This window comes from Rhipicephalus microplus, chromosome X, assembly GCF_043290135.1.
Source record: "Rhipicephalus microplus isolate Deutch F79 chromosome X, USDA_Rmic, whole genome shotgun sequence".
NCBI classification, from domain to species: Eukaryota; Metazoa; Arthropoda; class Arachnida; order Ixodida; family Ixodidae; genus Rhipicephalus; species Rhipicephalus microplus.
The window spans coordinates 52263448-52289567 of record NC_134710.1 but is presented as its reverse complement, the minus strand read 5'-3'; the positions used below and the strand labels follow the sequence as shown (position 1 = coordinate 52289567).

Below are 26120 nucleotides of genomic sequence, written 5' to 3'. Positions count from 1 at the left end.
AAATTTACGCCATTCATGCCAAATTGCAGGCCTGAGAGTTTCGCAGATTCTTTTCAAATGAATTTTATAGCTTGCCTCGAAACGCTCACTTTGCTTGCCAGAATTAATGGCAACATTGTGTGTGTGATGTTCGAGTTTTGTCTGGCGGAAGTGACAAACTGATGTGCCACTGCAGTGTCTGCTTTGAATTGTGTGGGTTTGGCCGGTGCTTCCTTGGTTGGGCGTGCGATTTCCTTTTCCATGTTGGTGGGTGTGTGATAGGTGCCAAGTGGTGTTGCGTTGTGAGCCGCACACGATTCGCCATATATTCACCATAACAGGGTAAGTGTTTTAGTCGATCAACGCGGACGACGCGGACAGGTAGTGCCATCTGGTGGGCATCATGTGCAATCATGCAGGTTCCGGGAGTGTCAGGCAAATCTTTACTTCACACGTAGAAGCGCACTGGGTTGTTTTCGATATCTCTAATGCGGTTTTTCGGTAATTAAAAATTATTTTCGAATTTTTTTAGCATTTCAGTTATCGGGCGCATGAGAAGAGTGTCTGAAGAACCTAAAAGCACCATTATTCTGACAAGGTTAAAAAATCGCCGGAGTAGGCCTTTAACGTTAACGTGTTAGCGTGGTGTACATAGTGGACGTAAACCCGGTGGCACTTTCGGATGCTCACTTCAAAGTGATTTTGGTATAGTGATTGAAAGACTCACTTCCTTCGCAGGAAACGACTGTCTTAAATTGCTTTGTTTGCCTTCAGTTGGCTTCAAAGACCGAGTATTACAGATAAGCTAGCGTGATTTTAGATATAGCTTCCCATTTCGAACCTCTCTGCGCTTAACTAGAAGATTGATGTAAACTAATTGGCAACATAAACGTGTTTGCATTAAGTGTGTGGTTCATGTTAATTTACTTCTAATATTACAAAAATAAACTAGTAACAATAACTCGCTCGATGCAACAGGCAAACATTCTGGTTTTTTTTCTTTCCTTTTCACTGTTTTTTTTAACTTGTGAACCCTCAAACTTAGGTGGCGCCACCATACCAGCTGGGGCACGTAAACCACGAAAATGTTCTCGCGCTAAACTATAAGACGCCGTCCACAGCGAACGTTTCCTGCACGGTAATGCTTTTCACCGAATGCCCACTATCACGCTAACGGTAAACTATAACTGTCTATTATTATGTACGCAGTAGTGGAGGGTTCCTGAGTTTCCGACCATTTGGTGTTGATTAACGTGCACGGGCATCACAAAGTATACACGGGCCTCACCCCCATTAATATCCGACCACTGTGGCTGGGTTCGAACGGGCGACCTTCGGACCGAGCGCCACAACCACTGTACACTGAGGCGGCGCGTCACCGGAACGTGATCCTAATACAGCGCTACATCGCTAGTTTCGTTTTACTGTATACGCACCTCGAAATTGAACAAACAGCGCACGCGTGACACGACTTCAACCGACTAGTAGAACACCGATAGCGTAGATATCATATTGGCGCTTATAATTAATTAACACTTAGGTACAATTATATGAGTTGGTTTTTAACTTGCTATACCACCAAAATGCGCCTACGTCAGCAGATCACAGTATTTCAGTACGTCATCCCTCTTTTTACATAAGATATCCTGCCCACGGGCTTGTCTCATTATTCAGTTTTTTCTATTTTTATGTTAGCACGCACATGTTGGCAAGCAACCGTAGCCACGCACCGAATCATTTCAACTTTTCCTAAACACCTACGCCGTCTTAGCACCAGAAAGTAAGCCTACGTGGATACTTACACCTGCCATTAAACAGCTGTCGTAAACTTTGACCAGGCCTCCTCGCCTCATTTGAAGGAGAAATCTGAAACAGAGGCAACGATAAAATGCTTAGAATGCACAAAAGCATCGCGCGTAAGGATCTGCGCGCGATGCTATCCCCTATCAGAACATCCCCCTAAACTATCCCCTAATACAGCACATCACTCTAGTCTGCGGTCAACTTAATAACGCTGGGTTATGTTGCATGCCATTCAAAATCAAACGCACTCGGTTAATCTCTCGCGCTGTCTGGAGGGGATTACAGTAGTGACTACAACTTTTTTTTTTTTTGGAATCTCGAGACTGAAGTAAATCTCTTTTTTTTTTCTTTTTTTTTTAAGAGCATGCCTTGAAGCAAAGACCAGTCGCGGTTAGGAAACCCTGCTCGATCACGAGACTGCAGAGGAGCACTCACTTGGAATCGCCCTTGGGGTGACACGACTGCAGCTCCACGGGGCGCGCCTCGTCGTCCAGAACCATGATGGTTCGAATGGGGATGCCCGTTTTGCGCACCCACACCTCCATGGTGAGGTAGAAGAGATTGGGGTCCCGGTGCTTCATCTTGAACTTGCTCAGCAGCAGCCGCACCACATCGGAGCTGGAGGCGCTCGCGTCGATGCTCAGCGTTTTGTACTCCATGTCGGCGCAGAGCACACGCGCGTACACCTTCACCATTGTCTGCGTGTACAATAAGGGCACAATAGAGGGTCACGCACGCTCTACTAATGCGCGTTGACCGACGGCGCATAGACATCGTCATCACTAAATCGAGCGTCGCTCACTTCAATATAACCCCGTTATTTCACCATACTGTACCCAATCTTACCAGATATTGGAAGAAAAACCTACATGAAAGTGGCACGTATCTGGAGACCACAATGAAGGCGGCGTTCTTTGCTATCACTCGTAGCAAGTCTGACTATTTCTGTATTTGGCCAAGTTATATGATTGGTAATTCATTATCGAGCCCCTCAAGTGGTTCGATGAGAAAATTGTAGGCCACCCTGCAGAGCCGCTGGCCCCTATTCCTGTTTTCCTGGCTTTCTTTCATGCATGGAAAAGAATTATGTTGCGCATAATATGACAATGGAGAGCTCGATCTGGAGTATTCCAGGATCGCCTACGAGTTCTTTGTTGACACTCTAGTTGTATTACTTGAAAGAATGTATATTTATATTATAATTATCGGAATAAGGTATGGTTGACTTATAGAAGAAACATCGCATTATTCAAGGAATTAAAAATTTTCAAGTAATGCCTGCACACATTCATTTTGCTAAAGATCCATATTAACCCTTTTTTCATATATTGTAGCCACGTCCATCAAAAGTGGATGACCTTGTGTATGTAAACACCGTCTCAAAGTGTGCGCAGAAACCTTGAACTTGTTTTGCGCACTCGGTCGACGCGCAGGCCTCCGGGACCAGCTGCCGGTTCTCACCGAGAACCGACGCGGCACCGCAAATAAATGCGAGCCGCTCTCGGACGAAGTGCAGTGAAGGAACGTTGGGGGAGCACGCGAGGACGGAATTTCCAAGATTGGCGTCCCATCGCTTGCGGCTGTGTTTCTTGGTCACGGAAGGGCGCGTGAAGGGACGCGCAGCTGCTGCTTCGAGGAGTCCTTCGCACGCCAGTCGCTTCCGGACAACGAACGGGTGAACGCGAGCACGGACCCAGACGCTACGGTCCGTGTCTAGACCGATGGCACAAGGACATCCACGACAGTGGCCTGCCAGCTCTTGCGCGAGGAGAGACAGTGGTCACTGTTCGACCGCGTGAAGTGAAGAATCAGCCAAGCAGAGAGGCTTCCTCCGCGGCTAGCACGCAATTGTGGGTACCGCGCTGTGACGCTCCAACCCCCCCCCCCCCCCCCCCTATTTTGCTAGTGCTCGGACTAACGCAACAGCACGCAGCTCGTAATGAAAAGTGCCAGCGGGAGCATTATGGCGGGGAGACACGGGTTTTCCTCGAAGGCAGCGCGCAGGAGCGGGCTTGAGGTGCGTTGAATGGATGATGAAAGGACCTGGACGGCTGGACGTTTCGGCAGACTGCGCAGAAGACGCACGTATACAAGAAAGCGCTTTTAAATCCGTGAAAGCGACACTGCGAAACACAAAAATGACTTTGCGGCCACACGATAATACGCAGGCGCACAGAAAAGCTGGAACGCGTGCGCTTTTGCCACCCCTGTTTCCAAAGTGCGTTACCACGTGGCGCTCGGTGAATAGCAAGCAGCGCGGATATTCGTTCAGCAGTGCCTCAAGACGTTCCAACAAACGGCGCGTATGAAAAAAAGAAAGGCACCACGCCTCCCAACGTCACCGGAGCAGCATATACGAGTCGCAGAGATATTTGCGAAATGAAACATTTAGATGTCTGCGTAATGTAGAGGGACAATAGGCGGAAATGGGGAATCCGCGCGCGGCCTGCATTCTAAGGGGGCAAAAAGCAAGCGTATATCGGCGGCGGCTGTGCTAGGCGCGCGTACAATACCGCACCCACTGCAACGTCGTGGCGGACGCACCCGCTGCAGATGAATCTTTCAGCGATGACTTTCAGCTCGCGGAGTGCCCCCCGCCCCCCCCCCCCCCGGTAGTGTCGACTAGCTCGATGCGAGCGGAGCCCCCGCCGTCAAGGAAGCGTTGCCCCCGGTCGTGTTTTCAGAGGAGCAACGCCTCAGCGGATGTGGGCCCTCCCGGGCCTAAATCGATCGAGGAGTCCCCGCGCTTGACGACCTTCTTCCCTCGAAAGAGCAGGAGAACGCAAGTGAAAGTACACACGCGCTCTACACGACAGTAGTGCTCCTATACGCATACGCGAAAAAAAAATCGTATTGTCTTCGGAACAAAGCGTGACTCAGTGAATGGAAACCACGGTCAGCGATAGCAGAATCCAGACAGCCTCGCCATGTACAGAAAAGTTTGCCGTTTGTTAATTTTTGGCGGCGGAGGCTTGCCGAAAGAAACGGACACGCATATTTCGAAAGTGATTCACGTGCTTGTATGTTCCGTGACAAGACACTTTAACACGAACGTAGAACTCTGGCATGAAGTCCGGAGCTCATACTCGAAATTTGAAACCGTTGTGCTGCAAAGGAATGATACCACAAAAAAAAAAAAACGTTTTGTTCCAATATGTTTAAAATCTTGAATCAATGGCCAGCAGCGAGAGGCGTCGAATTCTGTCAGGCTTCCCGTGTGCTGCGTTGCCAAGCCCCGTGCTGCAACAACTCGCAGCTTTCACCGAGTCGTTAGCGCACGAGCTTTGTAAAAGGCGAACGATACCTTCCAGTTCGTGCACAAAACAGAGGGGCGAAAAAGTGCCGGCCTATTTAGCGCGCGGCGTTTCGAAACGCTGAAAACTTTTCGCTGGCGACCCTTCAGTGAGAACAGGGCCGACGTATTCATTACGTGTGAGAAATTGTTACGATGCGCACCGAGAGCGCCGACGCGTCCGCACAGTCCTCGCCATGGCGGCATCGCTCCAGCGGCTTTTGTGGCGCCTTGGTTAAGAGGCGACATTATGTAACGCCACCGCATAATGACGAGCCGCGCTACAGGCACAAAGGACGCCAGCGACTGCGGATGGATCCTGCCCGGAGGTTGTGAAATTTCCAAGTGGCTTTTCGACAGCAGCGCACGCCGCGGCTCGTACGACTACGAGTGTGCGTGTGGTTGGCTTCCTTGGGGCAACCGTCCAGCCCTGGACTACGCCGCCGACTGCGTCCAATATAGAGACAGCCGGGGGCGTCTCATGCAAGCGGCGGCGCGTGCCCGCAATGTGGGTCACCGCCAGTGGCACTTGCAAATTCATAAGACATGTTCTCGATGACCTGTTCTTGCCGCATCAGCTAACGAAGACAATCGCGCATTTGCAAAGCGCCACAAAAACGAGTCCACAATGGCGCGCGGTGAACGGTCAGTCGTCCGCGTCTTCGCAAACGGCGCGTCCCGCCAGATCGGCCCTGCAGATAGGACCTCCGGGAAGGCGTGCATCCACGGCGACCATTGTCCCAAGCCACGGCCGCTAATGAGCCGTGCTGAAGAATTTCCCCCGGCCCGCCTGCGGTTTTTCTCGGGGGCACGTGAGACGGACGCCCCAGCGAAAGGGGCGACGGAAGGGGACGGGCAACGTTATGCGATGATGGTGAACCATCCCGTGAGCCCCTTGGCAGAGGCAGCCAAGTGCTTCAACCGATGAGAGAGACTTTCACAAACCGAGCTCGCCTTCGCGGCGACAATAACGGAGACGTTGGTCTCTCCACCTCACACAAAGAGAGTACCACTATGCAACCGGTTACTTCGCCTGCCATGCTTCGTTTCCGCAGGTTCAGGAGCAACGTTTCAATAATTCCCCTCTGTTTCTCACTGCGTTACCTGTAAGCACGCAGCAGTACATCACACGATTAACGAACATGAGCGTTACAACGAGGAGGGAGGGGTGTTCAATAAAAAGATAGACGCACGCATTAGGGCACGCATGCAAGCACGCAAATTTTTCATTAAAGACGGAAATAATTGCCGCATTCCAGGCAGCCGCGGTGGAGACGATACGCGACCGCAGGCTCCGTCGACGACCGTTGGAAGACGGAGAGGTCTCAAAATCCGAGGGCAGTGATTATTCGAGCAACAAACGGCAAAACAGCGAAGTTACGACGGCGACGTTACACAGGTGCCGAGGGCCTGTCGGCTTCGTTGAACCTCCCCGACTGGCCGTTGGCATGCGCGCTCTCTGGCGAGACCCAGCAGCCAGAGGACGACGACGCTTCTTCCCTTTGTTGCGAGCTTTTGTAATTGCTCCGCACGCGCTCAGCCGTGACGCCATGATAATCCAGCGCGGACTCTGCACTCCGACGTCACGGACGTCTCCGGAGCTCTCCTCCTCCTCCGTCGCTTTCCTCCTCCTTCAACCGTTGAAGCCGACCTTCGTGCTCTTTAACCCTTCGTCGCAAGGACGCGCCTGTTGTCGCAACCACAGGACTCGTTTCCCGAGAGCCACTTTTAATGCTAGTCGAGAGCGACCAGACAAGAGGACGCGCTTCAAAGAAACGCGTCTAACAGTTTAGCCTCTTCGCTTCTTTTCTCTCACCATCTCTCGCCACAGAAGGCAGCAGCCAATGTAAAAGCACAATGTGTGTAGCCGGCAACGGCCAAAACGTGGCAGTGCATTCCAAGACTTCACAGTGCGTGCAGAAGGCTGTGCTCTTGGAAGAGCTCGTCGTCTGCTTTTTTCCACTTCGCCGTTATCGTCTCAATTTGCACCATTTACGACAAAATCAATGTGTACTGACAGTGACCGACCTATGGCGTTTGGAACACGCAAATTCGCACATACTTCTATGACACGATGCACCGCACTAAAAAGCCAGCAGATGTGAACTTTTCTGGACTTTATTAAATATTAATTCTGGGGTCTGAAACACGATCATTTTCATGCCTGGCCCCTCCACGGAATACAGTTGCCACGCCTGGGATCGAATGCAATTCATGGTAATAAGGGCTGCAGCGCGAGCACGAAGGTGCTAGAAGAAACAGACGAAAGGCGAGGCACGGAAGGCAAAGAGGACAACACGGCGAAGCTTAAGGATCCTTGTTGTCGTGTTGTCCTTTTTGCCTTCCGTGCCTCGCCTTTCGTCTGTTTCTTCTAGCACCTTCGTGCTCGCGCTGCAGCCCTTATTACCATGAATTCAAACAAACTAGTCCAAATAGCCATTCTTCTTCGAATGCAATACCTCGATCTAAGCCGCCACCAACACCATATAGATAGGAAGCGGCGGGTCAGGTCTCAAACCACTTGCACAACTTGTGTCACCCGCCGGTTAATTTTCTGTGCTGGTCAGAATGCGATAACGAGTTAAAGCGGACGACATGGTGAACCGTAGCAGTCGACTGTTTCTTTCCCTTGCTGTATATAATTTTCACGGAATGCTTAGCCCGACGCAAATCCCTCTCCGTCTGAGCTCGGGCGGCGCAGACGGCGAGCAACTTGAGGCGCGCAGAGACAACAGCACTATTTACGAGCTGCAAAAGGGAACCACTCCATTCCCAGAGTGGAGGCTGCGCCAGAGCAGATCATCCAGTGCAATGAACCCGATACCATGTCAGGACTGCCTCGCAACATACACGATTTATGCGCGTCAAGCGTCTCGCACGACTTCGTGGGAATGAACCACGTGCTTTGAGTGCTCGGGGAACTAAACATGGGTGAGTTCGTTACACTTCGCCGACTAGAGATGTACTTCAGCATTTTAAATTCACGCCACGAACGAATGATAATCAAAATCAGGAGGCACATATATGCAAGGGGTCATTTCTGCAGACTTCCAGGCGGATTCCGCTACTCTAACAGAAGCGTGCGGCCCACCAGCTTCTATGTCGTCTTTCTGTTCAAAAGAAACTGTCCTTAGAACTGGGAGCGTGCGTAACTCTGCTACTAGTAAGAGAAGCAAGCCTCAGTTACATCGAGCTACGCCTTCGAAACTGCCAAGAAGAGTACACATACGGTTGCAGTCGCTGAACGGCACACCGCCTTTTGCAGCGCGTTGCCGAAGAGCTATAGAGTTCCATTGACGACGGACCAATGATATGTCGCAGCAAGCAGGCCAACGATCATACTCGTGAGTCCACAGCAAAAATTAAAAAAAAAAAAAAACAGGAGACGGAAACTGTTGCGTGCACAGCTAAGCCGATTTTATATGTGGCAGGTTATTCCACGACAAGGAGGGCAAAAGAAAAAAAAACAGGGGGGGGGGGGGGGTGACGAGTGATATGACGGCAACTACTTCACACTGTGAGTCAGGAATTGAAGTTGACGAAGAGTCTATAGGGGTACAACACGGTGCTTGTGTTTCTGTGCGCGACGTTTCAGCGGCACATGGTGCTTTTCAGCAAGTATATACCAACCATGGGATAACAAGTACTCGTGAAATGGCGGTAATGTTCGGGAAAGCCGAAATAAGTTTCGTGGAAGTGCGGGACACGCAAGACCGAACTTGGGCGCCTCGAAATCGAGATGCGGTCTCGCCACAAGACCCAAAGCAAGCAGCTGGAGAGCACAAAGGCGGACCTTTAAACATGGCGGCCGCCTCGCCGTGCCGCTCCCCTCGGGTGCATCCACCGGATGTTCTCGGCCGCGGGTCTCCTTCAAGGCGGCGGGTGAGGGGGGCAGGTCGCTCGTGCCACGACCGGCAACGACAGATGGTGCGTCTCGGAAGATGCCCCCGCCGCGGCGTCTTCCTCCGCAAAACCAGGCGGCGCGTGGTGCAGCACGTGGAGCATCGTATACGACCTGCACCGCACGTGGTGGTGCACCGAAACGTGTCTCCACACCCCCACCTCCCTTAAGAAAAAAAAAACACGCAACTCTCCGTTACAAACCTGCGAGCGGATCTAACCTGTGCGAAACTCCCGAGTGCTGCTGTGAACGCGCCTCTGCACACAGCCCCCACACTTTTCACTTTCCTTCTACCATAATTCGGAGTCCAACACGGCCAGCGTAAATGAGATTTGCGGTAATGATTAATTGTCGCTCAATCGGTTGCCAAACCTTTATGTGAAGACGTCCACGTATACATATAAAATTTAAGAAATAAGTGTCAACAAACACCACCGAAACCACCAGTTAGGTTTAAAAACACGCATAACGGTGGCTATGCGGCAGAAATCCTTAGTCAGCTGCCCGAGAGCAGCGGTTGACTTAGTCCCACTTGAGGTCTTGCTCACATAGTGCCATAAGACCGTCCGAGAGTGATATGGAGTATGAAGAAACGCAACCAGTCCAAATTACGGAGACTCGCGAGAGATTTTAGGGGCGCATATCTACGGGCAAATGTGCCCGTCGGAATGCTCGGAAAGACAAGCAAACTTGGGGTAAAATTGAAAAATTAAATAACTGGGGCAGCGTAACTACACGGCCCACTGCAGAATGGCGTACGCATTCAGCGGACAAGAAAGAATTCACCGCCACCCCCGTGGGCGTTTTGCCACATCACGATGGACCGAAACGCGACTCTCAAAATATAAATAATAATAATAATAAAATAGAGAAACAAAAGTACAACGTCTCTTACGGTTAATTAGCTAAAAATATGATTGGGCGCAACGGGGCGCTACAGTAGGCGAGTGAAACGCACCAACGACAAAGAAAAGGTCGAATGGGTAAGAGAAAAGGCGCGTTCCAGTTTATTTCCTCGCTTCCATTACAGCGTGACATACTCTGGCGACAGTGGTTTTGTCTCTCGATCAGCACCCCTTTTGGCAGCAGTGCGCTTTGAAAGATACACGAAAGACGAAGTGCAATCGATTGTTCGTGCAGCGCCTCACTGGCACACAAATCGAACCCAGTGGGCGTGCGCGCAAGGCCCCTGCCACTCATATCCCACGCTTTTCTTTTTTTCTTCCGTTCAGTAAACATACGAAATTCCCCCTATTCACGTCACCCATACTCCACCAGCCCTGTGAAGTGGCCCCAGACATATGCAGCAGAACATAAAAAAAGAATCACGGCCACCACTGCGACTGCTGCGGTCCATCCCTGCAGATGAGGAGGAAGTGCCGGCTTCGTACATGGAAATGAACCTGCTTCACGCGAAGTATAGGGCAGTCGGAACCTTTCTGGCTTACTTTTGTGTACTTAAGTGGATCGAACCAAACATGGGGGGTCATGTGAACTGAATCAAAGAAGGTATCCAGTAATGGCAGCGCCCTTTGAAACGTACATTTATTCGTTGCATTCTCGGTTAGCAAGCTCAGTAATGCGGAGCCGTCAACTTCTAGTACTATAGTTTATGGATATAAATACTTAATATGTTAGTATTTCTTGGCATATAACCGAGGTGCATATAGGAGCATGTTTAGCAGGCTCGACGCCTAGAAGTCTTTTGTGCCTGCGTCGGTGTACGGTAATGTGCTCTTATTTTTTTTACAGTGATTTAGCAATGTTTAATATCGGTGTTGCGGATTAAAAACCTGGCTTTGATGTTTATTTTTATTTTGTGCGTGTATCGGGGGGGGGGGGGGTGCGTACGTGTCGTCTGTTTTCAGTCATACTTGTTATATTATCTACCAGATCAATAATATGCATTCGCATAAGGAAACAAACAAAATGTTGCTCGCTACATCAGCCTGCTAGTACTCGGCCGTGCCGTATGGGTATCTTTGACGCTGTGCCAGCGCTCGTTTTCGATGCTTCATCTATAGATGAACTTCAGGACTCGGAGAAGCAAACCGAAACATAACGAAAAGAGCTACTCAGAAAAGTGAAAGAAAGGAAACGTGTTACCGTTTTCCGCAGCACGTGACCCACATGTGGTCTGCACGGATGTCCCCCCCCCCCCCCCCCCAACTGGTGATCTAATTATAGACCTTCCAATTAACAGATTCCCCCGGACCGTACACGTTGGATGGCGGCAGCGGTGGTGGCACCTGTGCCTAGCCGTCAGTAAGACGCAGGGCCATGGCTCGACCTCGGGAGGGAACCAAGAGCCCTTCTTTATTTATTTTTTCTCCCCCATTGAGGAGCTCCGTTCTTCCCCGCCGTGTGCAGCTGGCGTACATGCGGCGGCGAAGAACTTCCGGGCAGGAAGCCGCTCTCCTTTCAAGCGGTTTCCTGCGTTCCCTTTAAACTGTTTAAAGGAGGAAAACTGGGGCCCGGTTCCCAGCGACGCCGTCGGACACGCCCGCCATGCACTGCGGCGGATGGTGCAGCGCTTATCAGCCGGCCTGGCCTCCAAATCTGGTGCCACACTCGGCCCATATTCGATGCTCCGGTCGAAGTAAGTTTGCTCGGGCCACCGAGAAGGCGTACACATTCACGCATGCGTCGCCACGGCACTAGAAGACTATAGCCGCGTGAAACTGTAAAATTTGAAAACCTGCATGCATGTTCCGCGGCTGCCTCATGGGTATCAAAGCGACAGTTCTTCCAGACTCTGCGACTACACGCTTTTCGAAAAGAAGGTGCTCTCGGTAACAGGAGATTCTTTAGAGAAGAAATCGAAGGACTGAGTAATATACTTGTTCTGCCTTACCAATCGTATACAGCAGGCATGTTCTGATGTCACACTCTTTAAACAGCTCAAGGAAGGTAGGAAGGAAGAAACGAAGGAAAGACGGAGGTGTTAACCAGTCTAGAAGGAACGGTACGCTACCGTAAACTGGAGAAAAGGATGAGGGGTTCGAAAAACGGAGAGCGCGCGCACACACACACACACACACACACACACACACACACACACACACACACACACACACACACACACACACACACACACACACACACACACACACACACACACACACACACACACAGTCATTAAAACACCATCAGCCACCGGTTCAAGTCTTATGACTAATGAAGGAATTGGAAACCTCGATAAGATGGCTATACTGCATATGATATGAGGGTCGGCAGAGGTGCGTCACCGAGACGCGCCTATATATAGCGTGAGAAAGGGCTCACGGGACGTTCCCTGGTCCCGCTATGGCAGCGCCCATCGTGTGCTTTCCCACCATAAAACCCGGAGCCCAACCTCGGGCGTCAACAATGGGTCTGCTCGCTCTCTTATTCCGCCCGGAAGTATTCAGCACTCCTTTGAATGGCGTATCACGGACGGAAATTGGTGCCGCTGAATCATTACAACGTAAAATTTCAACATTAAAAAAAAATTGGGGGGACGAAAGAAACAGTAACCGGGTCTCTCAATGAACACGTACGCGACAACTTTCGCAACTTAATTGTCAGTAGTGGCGCAGCCAAGGGGTGGCACACCAGGCCCAAAAAGAGCACAAAATGACGCCTGGCCTGCCCGGTCCCCACTTCAGATCAAGGTGATGCCCCACCCCAAGAAAAGTTTCCGCCTACGCCCCTTAGTAAAGAGGAGGGGGGGGGGGGTCTACTCAGAGGACGTTCTTTTCTCCCGGAGGAAAGCGACGGGAAAAAATGCCATAAAGCACCGGCATCCCCTCCATGTACTGAATATCGCGTAAGACGAGGCCGCTTTTGCGACGGAAGTATGTATCATGCCGCGATCTGCTGTTCAAGATAAAGCTCTTCAGTTAAAAAAGCGCGGATACATAGCAGGCAATGAAGACGCCGACATCGGTGGATCGACCCCAGCCTCGACGTGTGCGCGAATACCCGTCTCGTCTAACGTTATCACTGTCACCGGAAATGACTCTGCAGCCTCGCTTCGTGTAGCATTGCAATTTGTCGCTATCACATTTATAGCTTCCCTCTTTTTGGTGAAACTGATTTTCTGCAATCATCCCTGCCACAGTCGCGAACTGCCGCACTTGACAACATGCGCACGAGTATACATAGCCACCGAGAAAGCTTCTTGAGACACAGCTAGGTATCCAGTGGCTGTGCACGTTTTGAAGGTTCTGTACCGTTTGTCATAAGCTATTTAAGCCTGATGTGCAGTGGAATGATCTGAAACGTGCGGTACCGCATAAAACCGCATGCGTGCCACATAATTCTCTTTACTAATTTCTCACCGTCTCATGTATTTACGGACAGAGACAAACCAATGCCGCAATCGCCTTTATGCCCGTGTCCGCACGACCATGCGCATTTTACTTCGCCCATATACGTCGGCGAACGCCTTTGCATGCACGCATTTCAAACTTTAGGCTACACTCTAAAAAAAGAGCGAGTAAAAAGGGTGTCTTTTTGTCCCACAACAATAATCGTCCTCTATATACTGCGTTCCATCCTTGCGCTATCGCCCCGCGCCCGGTACATTCCGGTCACGATCGGCATGTCCATTATCAGGGTTACATATCATTCTCGATAGGAAAGTGGCCAGCGTTTTCAAGAAAGGAAGCGCACGCAAGTCTGATGACGATTATTGTTGTGGGACAAAAAGACACCCTTTTTACTCGATATTTTTTTTAGAATGTACAACAAACCAAGGTGGATTTGATTGATTGATATGTGGGGTTTAACGTCCCAAAACCACCATATGAATATGAGAGACGCCGTAGTGGAGGGCTCCGGAGATTTCGACCACCTGGGTTTCTTTAACGTGCACCCAAATCTGAGCACACGGGCCTACAACATTTCCGCCTCCATCGGAAATGCAGCCGCCGCAGCCGGGATTTGAACCCGCGACCTGCGGGTCAGCAGCCGAGTACCTTAGCCACTAGACCACCGCGGCGGGGCAACAAACCAAGGTGGATGTATACTCAAGCCCACTTATTATACGCTCCGGTCACGTGTGTTCAGCTGCCCCTCTTCCACGCATGCACAGAAGCTCGTCTATACGTTGCTTTGAGTCGAGCCACCACACTGGAAGGACTGTTTTTAACAAAAGCATGCAGAACAGTACTTCACATTTCACCGTGGTATACAGAAAATCCGGATATATATATATATATATATATATATATATATATATATATATATATATATATATATATATATATATATATATATACGCTCGTTGCCCGCGCACGCCGTCGATGTCTCGCACGATCATGTCGTCTGCGAGGTACCTTCACGGAAACGCGGATGGACACTGCCGTCGAACTCCCCGGGTGCAAGTGCATCAGCCTCGCAAAACGGCAAAACCACCAAGCTGCTGAACGCTTCGACGGGATAACGCTTTTACCGCGCAGCATTCCTAGGAAACCATCTCAACTCGCTGCCCCAGGTGACTTGTGATGATCACATGGCTTCATCGCCGCAGCAGTCTATACATCTCGCCGGGAAACTCGCGGAGCGACATCATTTTCCACAACTTCAGCACGCTGTGCCAAGAGGATGTGCCGGTGATCGTCGCAGGAGACTTCAACGTGAATGCACTTCGATATGAAAATGAGTGGCTTGTGGCGTTTCTCGGTGCCGAACTTGGGACTCCACCCCTGTCTGACGTCACACAGCCTACTACACGCAACAACACGTGTCTAGATATTGTGTTCGGAAACAGTGTTGCATCACGACATCACGAGTGCACTGCGTGTCATTGCCAATGTACTTCAGTGACCACAATGTGGTTGTGGCTGTCATCAAGTGAACTGTGTTTCATTTATATTCACCAGTGTTTCTATCGAATACTATATTTGCTGCCATTAATATACACGTGTATAAATACGTAATTTATTTTGCCATGTGAGTCTTGCATTGCTATAATTCCGAGAACACCCGCGGGAGGGCATCCCCACATATAGATGCGCTCTGTATACACATAACAAACTGCCACAAGCGGCGACACACGACGTATAGCCTTTAGTATCAGCTCTAAAAACGTTGGTATCAGCATGCGCTGCCCACGGGTGGCGCTTACCAACGCCGTTACTACGTACGAGCCTTGTTGTGGTCATCTATACTGTGGTCGCGCCGCAGGAAACTTGGTTACTTAACAAGCGGTTGTTTAATATACAATTATTATTGCTCCTAAAACTGCTAGCCTTGCTTCATGACACATTCGAATATGTTGCTATCACATTCATTGCTTCGCCCTTAAGTGTCACCTTTTGTTTTTCTGGCAAGTTGTATTTGAGTTCGCACATTACCTCTTTTTTTTTTTCCTGGACCAAAGAAAGCGATTTTGCCAGCCATGTGACATCGCCCGAGTCATGCCCACCGTCAGCTGTGGATCCTTTTCGTTCACTTACTGCTCAAGTTCCATCATTCGAGTTAGTTTTTTTTAATTGTCTGTTTTCGTCCAATTTAATTATGTATCAGCTTTAAGCCGAGGTACGGACCACTTCAAGAGATAAGAAGCAGCGTCTTGCGGATCAGTGGCGAAGCAGAATAATTATTAATTAAGAGAAATATATGAGAAAGGTTCCAGATGTTTGACACGGGCGGGCACCTACAAATGGCGGTGCGGAGAACAAACTGCAGTGGCGACTTCGCGAACTTACTATAGATTGGCGTGTATATACCACACACTTTTCGAAAATCGTAGCTACATGTATACCGCCACTAGCGGGCACTTTGGTCGAACTAAGCTGTTCGAAGAAGCTTCTGAACTAAGCTGCGAATAAATATTAAAAAAAGTTACGTTTCATGTTATACGACGACATTCGTCAAAGCGTAACATTGCCTCATAAGAACAAGATAGGAAATACACACACTAAACACGTGGCTGATCCCCCTATATAGAAATCGTTATAACACGAAACTGAAACGTGTCTTTACAGAGGTAGTTGGGCGTTTGTCGTGCATTGTTTCAGTAATAGTAATAACTTTCAAAGTCACGTTAGGAACGCTAAGCAGCTCGAAACTTCCAGCGCACCATTCTGTGCGCAGAAGATTCTGGGACCTCATCTGCCTCAGTTGCGCAGGAAGCGACTAAAGCACTCCTACTTAAAGACAACAAACTTGAGCGACCGCCTGTAGACTGTGTGTGCTCCCCCGAGTGTGCTCGTGATTGTGTATACCTTCTTATCTCTCTGCAACCTCTTTTCTCCCCTTCATCCCTTCCCCAGTGCAGGGTAGCAAACCGGATGTGCGTCTGGTTAACCTCCCTGCCTTTCCTTGCATCTTTACCTCTCTCTCTCTCAGGCAGGAAGCACGCACAAATTAGCATACAAAGGACGAGCGCGGACAAACAAGTGTAACAGCTCGACACTTCAAGCACGCTGTTGAAACAGAAAGAAAGACGCCCGAAAGGAGCGCACAAGTATTCACAGGACAAGCGCGAACAACTGTCACAATTCTTTCTGCGTCGTGTGTCAGCAGCGCGCTCCTTTAGTTAACGCGGCCGTGGCAGCGTGATAAGTGAGCCATACGCCATCTAGTCTCATTAGCGCGTGCAGGAGAGCACAAAAAGTCGCTAAAGTCTCGGAGCTCTGAGGTCTGCCAAACGATGTATGGTGTATACAAATGGCTTACCGTTAGTATAAACCAGACAGCACACGCTCCGTGGCAGTGGTTAGCGCCACGCGCTGCGAATCGGGCTGAGGCTGCTGGTTTGATTCCGAGCGACGAATGCTTTACTTCTAGTTTTTTTTTTCTCTGCAATTTTTTAGTACATGTTTTTCAACGCCACCTCCCTGGTGGAAGTTCGTCAGCCGAGCCATGCTGGACCTCGGCATGAAACACTTCGTGTTGAAAGGGGGGGGGGGGGGAGCTGCGTCATCGGATCAGAGGACTCAGACCCACGCTCGGATCGATTGTCGTTCATATAAGCAGAAACAGAGCGCGTTGGAAGACTTCCACCCGCAAAACTCTATCGTGCCGCCCAACAAACACAACTCGGAGCCGCCCGTGAAGAGACGAAACGAAATGTGGACACCTTAAACGCCCATCGCGGTATCGCGCCATTGCCCAAGAACCGCAAGGACAGGTGGCACGATAGGGCCGGCAGAGACATCACCGCATGGCCCTTCGGTCGTATCGGGACGGGCGTCGCACTTCGTGGCACGCAGGGGGGCAAATAAGTGAACAAAAGAGAAGCCAGCGTGGGAGCCGTGCGCGCTGCGGACAGCCCAGAAAACAACGGCACAGCGTGGGTGCACATGCGGCGCGCCGGCCGCAAGGCCAGAATTACGACGCCGCATCATCGCGTGCCCATGGGAAGCCGAATCGCTTGGCCCGAACGCCCCGCGGTCGCCGGCGGTGCGTGGATGGCGCGCACATGACCGCACTGGCTTCGGCCGATAAGAGGACCCGACCACGGCGCGGCCCACGCGGGATCCGTCCGATACGTCGCTGCGCGCGATCACGTGGCATACACGTCCCCACGCCGCCCGTTCGTTGAGCACAGGAAAAAAACGCTGGGCATTGCGCAGTGAGCAGCGCGGGAGGAGAGCTGGCCGGCCGCCGAGACAGCCCAGTCGAGAGCTCGTTGGACATTCCATGCCACGACTCGTGCACGCACCCACGGAGTTCTCCAGCACCGGGCTCGGTCACATGCTGTACGCGAAGTCCTTTGTTCCGCCCAAACGGACGCTTTTGTGGAGCGAGTCTTAACCACCTTCCCGTTACAACAGCAATTAGCGTGGGCCGTTTGGCAGGGTGAGCCTTGTTCTAAGTCGTTAAACAAATAGGCGCCAGAAAACCATGACAGACGTCCGAAAGCTGCCGTGACTGCACATGCAGTATAAGAGCTCTCACAAATGCGTTCTCGTATGACAGCGAAAATGATGCAGAAATTTAGCATTAGGGAGCGCAAAACGCTAAAGGACTTCCATAAGTATTAACGACACCAAATAAAGCAAAAAATATGAGCTCTAAACGCATATGCCAGATGTATACACTTGTTCGCAAAATATAGTGCGAGAACAAGCACAGAGAAGGGAACTTGCAGCTGCACAAGTAGCGGTAGCGGCTGCACGCTCATGGCTTCAGCGCGTGAGGGCCCAATAACCGTAACGCAAACAAGACCGCGCGCGAAGCCAAACAGCGATTGATCACAACTGCCACACGCAGACGTGACCCTCGACCACCCGGCTGTACTAACGTATATACCGTTCCCAGATGGACGGGGCCCTGGAATGCACGGGCTGAGCGGCCAGTCACTCTTTCCCCTTCGACAGCGGCTGGACGTGAGCTCGAATACATAATGGCAGTGCGGCGCCCTGCGCGTGCAGTGTAGAATAAATACCGCAGAACTCTCGCCTAACCCAAGCACACTCCACGGTCGGGGAAACAGAGACGCCAAACACAGGCAGGTTCCAAACCTCGGCCCCAGCCTGGCGCCGGATGAAGGGCACTGATTCAGCGTCTGCGTAGCGCGGCTGCACCCCCCGCGGCTCGTGTCAAGGGCGAAGCACGCGGTCTTGCCGTGCCCAAACTGCTCTTTCTGGCGGCGTCGTTTCCTGGGCCCTTCGATGTGGGTCGAGCGGGACGCCGCCCGAGTCGGACTTGGAAATTATGCGGCGGCTGCACGCAAAGTGCGTTGCAGCACGTACATGCGGAATGGAGCAACACTATGCAGCGCCAGGTGGTCACCATAGCACCGATTCCCAAGGAAAGTCCCTCGTCGCGTGAATGAGAACACACGCACGCGGGTTTGGATTATTGCCCACCGTTGTCGATAAAGGGAGCCGCAAAGGACTGCACGCCCGGCACCCGCAACATCGCGGGGCACCACGGCGCCAAGCGAGCGTCAATAACGAAGCGAGCGCGCTGTTTCCCACGCAGCCGATCACGATGAAGAGCGGTCGTGTGTATTATACGCACCCTGTCGTGCACAGGTGTACAAGATGTCAATGCAAGTAAGCAGGGCGTGAAGCTGTCACGGACGACGCTAACTTGTATGGCCGCTCCTCGTAAGCCATCGATTGCAAGGAGGCTGTCGACATCACGCACGCCAGAAGTGGCTCAACGAGACGTCATGAGGACCATGTGCATATGCTAAACAACCGGTCCACACTCGAGCGGTTGGTGTGGCCGGGACGAAAGAAAGCCGAACCAGATGAAGGGCATATATCTGAAACGACTCCGTTGCGGCGACTTTGTATGTTTGAACTACTGGGTTACGACAACTCGCACTTGCCCGAGGACGCAGAGGAGTTCGTGCATCGCAGAAGCTTGCAGCTGGCCAACTGCGTTGGACATGCATGCGGGGCACGTATATGCAAAGACAATCACTGCTCTTAACAAGGCGAGTCACCGCTCCACTTTGCTGCCGAGAGTCCTTCGTGTCACCTATCTTGATGTGGCACCATTGTTCCGTTGCGTCGCACTTGCCACAGGTATGAGTGTGGTCCCTGTGGTCACCAACCGAGCACGCTATAATATATTCTCAAGCCGCCAAACAAGACAGCGTGGACTGCCTCTCTCTCTTATTTTTCCTGGACTGGAAAAGACGGAAAATAGAGGAAGATAAGTCAGCGACGAGAAGAGTTTGGAAAGCAGCAACAAAGGCGGACCGCGCCGAAAGGAGGCGCGAGGGCTAGGTGCTGGCGCAAGGCCAAGTTTATGACGATCCCCAATGAGGACTCACGTCGAACGCCCCCAACTGCACGCAACACGACTGCCCATTGTACGGACGCTATCATTAAACCGCACGCCCTGGCACGCCAGCGAGGCAGAAACACGCTAAGAGGTGTTGCTGGTCTTGTGAAGACTCCTACAATAGCAGCCACAATGAGCTGGATTGTAGTCGCGCAGAGGCGCGTGCGTCAGCGCTTACGCACTCCGTGTACTCCACGGACATTACTCACACTGCGCGCCGCTGGTATACTGCGGCCTCCACGACCCGAAGGGTGTCTTGAGTGGCGAGCATCCCAATCTGGGCCAGCACGTCACCTCGTCGGGGGGCATCACTAATCAGGAGATTAAAATACACAAACACAGTCGCAACGTTGCTCTTCACTCTATCGCGTATTAAAGAATGCGCATATGCTGCCAAAAAGACATTCTGTGAGGGTAAAAACAGCGTTTTTTTTACGTAAGTCCATTTCGCGGACACTTATTCGAAAGTGGCTTCACATCGATTGTGATTATCACAAACATATGACAAATACAGATCAGAATGCAATACAGCTATAGCCTTACATTCCGGTTTTCTTCGCGGCCGACGCGTGCGCAAACTGCAAGTGCGGCATCGAGCACGTCTAACACGGTCATAATTTTAATTAGACAGTATTTCCAGCCATACATACGTGCAGTAACACACACAAGGAATCCTGTATCAGTCCGACTGCTCGGTCAAAAAAAAAAAAACAATAACAGAGTCCTCTCGCCTCCCTGCGGCCACTGGAAATATCACGAGCGTAAAGGTGGCCCGACACAGCGTTTAAAGTGCTTGTTTGTAACTGTGCACTTAGCTTTTTGTCAACGATACGATCAGACGGGCAACTTTTATTATCGTCCTTCCGCTCGCGCACCGATATCCCCGTGAGATGGTGTTCGAAGCGCACCGATATCACTTATGAGGTAATTGTGCACGAGGTGATTACAAATGCCAATACAGCGAATCGGCACAGATGCCAAACTTGATAGACCTTAAATAAACGGTTTTTTTTTTTCCATCCTGACGAATTTCCTCCATGAGTGTGGAATCGAGGGACATTCATGGCTATAGACATATGTCTTCTTTGGAACGCCATCTTCTTCGTAACACCATCGTTTTGTGCCGTGCGAATTGTTCTTTTTTTTTTCACTGACGTGTATGTACTTTTCATTTGTATCCCTCCCCCTCCCCCGCCTACGACAATGCCCCTAGAGGGCGCTCTAGGTACACGTATAAATAAATAAACAAATAAATAAATAACCTGGCACAGCGATACCTGAAAAATCCAGACATGTTCTCGCATACATGCGCTTCCTTTCTGAAGTTCAAGCGGCAAGCAATCTCAGCGACGCCGGCCATCATGGGACGCAAACACGGGGCAATCGCGCGGTTCCGGAGCTCCAGCCACGCGCCACGGTTCCGTGCCGCCGGCCGGAAGCCGGGCTTCCGCCATTCAAAGATCCGAGCCTGCTCGCCCCGAGCGTACACGTGCGAGCCGGTCAGACAATGGGTGGACCTTGGCGCATTTCCACCGGAAATCCACGTTGACCCTCCCTCCCATCGTCGGACACGGCCGACATCCGGCCGATCGCTGCCGAAATAAAAGAGCCCCCGTCGGTTCGACATCCGTAATGCCGACCAGAGGGTTTAATAACGCTGCAGCGGAACAGCCGGAAAGCGTTGAGTCGTTTTACTCGCCTCGCGTGAGAGCATTCTCAGGCGCCGTCCTCGCTTCCGTGCCATCTCCGGTACAGAACGGTATAGGATTTCGGGATCCTGCGCTCGCTGTCGTCACGCGGCGCTTCACGACGCAGCGGGTCCCACGGCGAAACGACATTTTGCCTTCGTACGACGTTTCCTAAACCGTGCGCTGCAAGTGAATGCTCGATTGTAGCCGAAATGCACATTGCATCTTCGTCACCCTGATTAGGACAACAGACTAACGTCAACCAAACGCGCGCAAATATCGATCACCTTTCCACTTCTCTCAGCGGCTTTTGGCAAAACACCGGTGTACAAAAAAAAAAAAACCGCTCTTCTCAGCTGTTGAATAACACCTAGAATATCAAGCTTTCTTTTTTCGTACCTGCTTTATCCTGATATCTCTAACATTACACTTATACGCATTTAGCGGAGAGGACGAATTCGCGAAAGCTTTCGATAACAGCCGATTGCCACCGGCGCCCCCACGTGTAAGTAACTACCACTACAGCGATCCTCATGTGTCGCAATTACTCTTTACGCTTGCTCCGATGACGTGCTCATGGGAAGGGTGCTTGACCGCCATTGACGCCAGCTGCAAGCGTCTCTCCGCTGCGTTTCGGCAGAATCGAGCAAGAGCGGTGCTTCGGCGCGCGTCGCAGGAGGCGATGGTCCGACGCTCCAAACTGCACGCAGCTGCCGCCGCGCATGCTAATCGCGAGCTCACAGCGCGTGAAACTCGTGCACGCCGGCCACTTTCACTGCCGCGCTCTGTCATCGGGGCACGCGAGCAGGATCCGCAACGCCCCCGCATCGGCGCCAGTTCCTGTTCCAAGGGCGTCCCGACGGGCGCGAGGATCTGCGGTGGCCCATCTCTGCACTCGACGCGGAAAATAAGTATTCTGCGCGCAACCCACCATTCGCGGCGGAGCCCGAGAAAGACAAAAGGAACTGCCTGGACTCGCAGCCAATACGAAACCGGCAGAAAGAAACGCTCAGATTCCTCGGTTTATCTTTTGTGTATACTTGTGCGCTTCTATTTTGTGTATCCTCATTCCTGTCGTTGAAGAAATAGAGATAGCAGTTATAATAAAACAAAAAGATCTGCGCGTCTTCTGGCTGGAGAAGTGTACGGGAGCGTTTCGTAAGGGTATACGCTTCTGAGGAGGCTTCAAATCTCCCATTGTACACTGCACGCGCCCGGCTGCGCAATTAAGTGTGGATTACTGCAATGACTGCAGGCGGCCTACGGAAGCCTTTGTAGCCACCAGACGCGCGCGAAGCTGCATGACGAAAGGAATAAAAACGTGACCATAATAATGAAAGATGGTGCGACGATTCACGTGTCGCCGCCAGGTGCGCCGACTTTATACTTATAGGTCGGCGCCGGCGACACTTCTTGTGTAGCCAGGTGCCCGCTAACAGACGGGCGGCAGGTGGAGCCTTGCGAAGTATGACCGAGTTTGTATACCACCATGCACTTATACATAACACATGCGATGCTGCTGGCAGGTAGCTCCTGCAGGCTTTCGCGCTGGACCTCGGAACATCCACCGGGAAGCTACCATCTATCTAAATAATCGAGTGAAGGCAGACCCTGTATGTACGTTAGGCAACACTATGCTCCTCTACAATATAAGATTTTCTCGTGACCCAGAAGAAAGTCTGTCGTATCATGGCACCGGACTGCATGAGTGGCATCTGTGTTGCACTGCCGCATTGGCTAACTTCTAAAATTCGTAATCGGGAAGAACAGTGAAGGAATTGGGGCAGCCTCCGGCGCTACGAAGTGATTGTCAAAATCCAGATAACAATACTTCATGGAAACGTTTCGTGCGAAAACAAAGAAAACATTATGCGGCTTTGACTCTCAGTATTTATGACCCATGTGGCGACTCAAGATACCTGCGGGACATCAAGCTCAACGTAGCTAAAGTCACAAAAGAATACATCGCGTGCTCTGCGCTCATGCGCATCGATCGGTGCACTGTGTATATAGTTCAATCGCCGGCTATATACGAAAAACTAAACAATCTGCCATAAGGAGATGGAGCAGCAACACATTTACATCGCGTCATTTCCCTACGTTTAATGGACCACCTCGGCAGCCGTTTCCATTCAGGCAACAAACATCCGTGTCCACATCGCCGCAGGCGGAGCTCATCGTCGCCAGCTGCAGCGCACGACGGCCCAAAAAGGGTGCACAGCTTGTGGAGTCTGCGCTGGTTGGCTGCTTTTGCATGCGGGCCACGCGTCATTTGTCAATCATTCTCGTCACCCATTGAACTCGCAGTCACGGCCGGAAGGGCCCACCGTTTCGCGCAGCCCCGGCGCTATAGGAAACGATGGGTCACGCTCAACGAGCCCAATTGGCTGAGCAATGCCTTCTGCGCGATGCCTCCGGGAAAGGACTGGCTCGCATCCGAGGCGTCTTTTGTTGCGCCCGGCGCAACTTTCTATGGGGCTTCCTCAAGAGGACCACAGCGAGCCTGGGCCTCTGTCTGGCCGCTACCGGGCTTCTCCGGTCCAGGGATCAGGGTCATTGAGTCTCCGCCATCGGCGCGAGGTCGCGGCTGTATACTCGGGCCACACTTTCAATGAAGACGCTGCTTCCTGGCTCCCGTGCCATCACCGATTAGATTCGATGAGCGCCCTCACAAGGAAGCGGTCCCGGCAACGCCGATGTTTCGAGCAGTTGTTGCCGAATTCGTGCATCCCAGCCTCGAATCAAGAGAGGCGCCGCTGAGTTTCAAGCGTGACTATTCCCCTTTTTGGGCCACGGCAGAGTTCCTGCCAGCGCCATGTTCCTCACGCTTCAGCTGAAGCCACAGTGTATTGAAAATGCGCGCCGTGGGAACGTTCTGTTAATGAAGCGATATGATCTTCGCAAACTGGGAAGGCGATCCCGGTGGCTGACTGCCGTTCAGATGACTGGCGAGGATGGCGGGTGTGTTAAACACACGAATGTATAAATTATTGCTTTATACTAACTCGGTGGCTGAGCACGTTCGAAAGAACGAAAAACCACGGCACTCGTATTCGATAAAACATGAGTAATACGGAAAGGCGGGCTATAGTTGGTTTTGCTGCTTCTTTATAGCGGGCAGAGACGATAGGGATTGCGCTTGTGTCCATATCGTCCTCGTGTGTGCACGCTAAAGCTTCAGTATGCGATAAAACCTCTCCAATAGTTCGATGGAGCCCAAATTTCGGAGACCTTTACGATGCTGAAAAGAGAGAAGGTCGCTTATGCAAACATGGGTAACGTAGAGCTATAAGAACGAGTATTTGTTTGAACCGTGGTCCGAATAGACGAGGTATTTTGTTCCAATGCTGACAATCTGGCCATTGAAAAGTAATTATTCTTTTATAAGAACAATAGCGCAGACATGTGCACGTCCCGTTTGCTATATTGTCCTCGTCAACTGTATTGCGCTACCTCACTTATAAAACACGTTCACCAATGCTAACATGCATACATGCGTGCCCCGCCGCGGTGGTCTAGTGGCTAAGGTATGTACTCGGCTGCTGACCCGCAGGTCGCGGGATCGAATCCCGGCTGCGGCGGCTGCATTTCTGATGGGGGCGGAAATGCTGTAGGCCCGTGTGCTCAGATTTAGGTGCGCGTTAAGGCTGGTGCACACCGGCGACTAGCAGCGGTCGCGCGTGCGACTGGCGACCAAAAAGCGACTGATGTTCACAGCGGCAGAGGCTGCATGCGAGCGACCGGAAGTCGCAATAGCGCAGAGTCACGTCCGGATCTCGTTATCAGCGAGAACTCGGGAGACCAGCGCCGATCAGCTGATCGCCGCCCGCTGAGTGAGCGAAGCAAACCGAGCGTGCCGCATTTTTTTGTTTTCATCCGTTCTCGCCAGCGCAATGAAAAAAACAAACAACAAAACTTTAGCATCGCTGACTGGTTCCAGTACTTTTGTGACCGCAGTCGCGCGACTGAAAAATCGGTCAGGAAGCGACTAGCCAAAGCAGTCGCTTTGCGACCGTTCGCGACTGTTTGCGACCAGTCGCAAATGGTTGCGCGACCGCTGCTATATAGTCGCCGGTGTGCACCAGCCTTTAAAGAACCCCAGGTGATCGAAATTTCCGGAGCCCTCCACAACGGCGTCTCGTTTATCTGAAGGATGTGACAGTTGCAGCACTGTGCACGCCAGCAGAGAAAGTTGTTTCCCGCATCAACGATGGTATGTCCCCGATAGCTCTTCAAGGTGAGCAGCATAACTCCCGCGATGGCTCATGCGATATCACGCGCTATGACGATTCACGAGCAACTGTAGTACTTGGGAATATAATGCGCGAATAAGGGGCCCAGAACGGCCAGCCGGAGCCAATGCGCGCGGAAGTCCCGATATCTGCGAAGTTAAACAGCGTGAAAGGCGAACACACTAAACACGCACAGGACCATGTGCTGCTCACCTGTGCATGTTGTGTCTTTCGTGCTGTTTAACTTTGCAGATGTCACACCGTCTTGTCCAAATCGAGACACGCCTCAGCGATTTCTGGCTCGGTCTAGATTCTGAGAAAACACAACGGTCACGTGGCAACGTATACACACGTGCATCTAAGACGCGGCCTGGGTTACACAACAATGCGCCAGCCGTGGAAGCGAGTATAATCTGGCATGCTGTGACCGCGATTAGTTTTTCGGTGTTACTCCTCTTGTGGTGGTGTTTCTCGCCTCAGCAGGCTAA

General features: G+C 51.4%; 1 protein-coding gene across 2 annotated transcripts in view; it reads right to left on the bottom strand.

Moving 5' to 3' along the window:
* The window catches only part of rau (RA domain-containing protein rau), a 92643-nt gene that overhangs the window by 8514 nt on the left and 58009 nt on the right, over positions 1-26120 (bottom strand). For both annotated transcript variants that reach the window (XM_037427148.2, XM_037427149.2), the window contains 2 exons: positions 2218-2480; positions 1782-1845 (listed from right to left, as the gene is read on the bottom strand). In XM_037427148.2, the coding sequence (XP_037283045.1) occupies positions 1782-1845; positions 2218-2480 (327 nt within the window). The remainder of the gene's footprint in view (positions 1-1781; positions 1846-2217; positions 2481-26120) is intronic.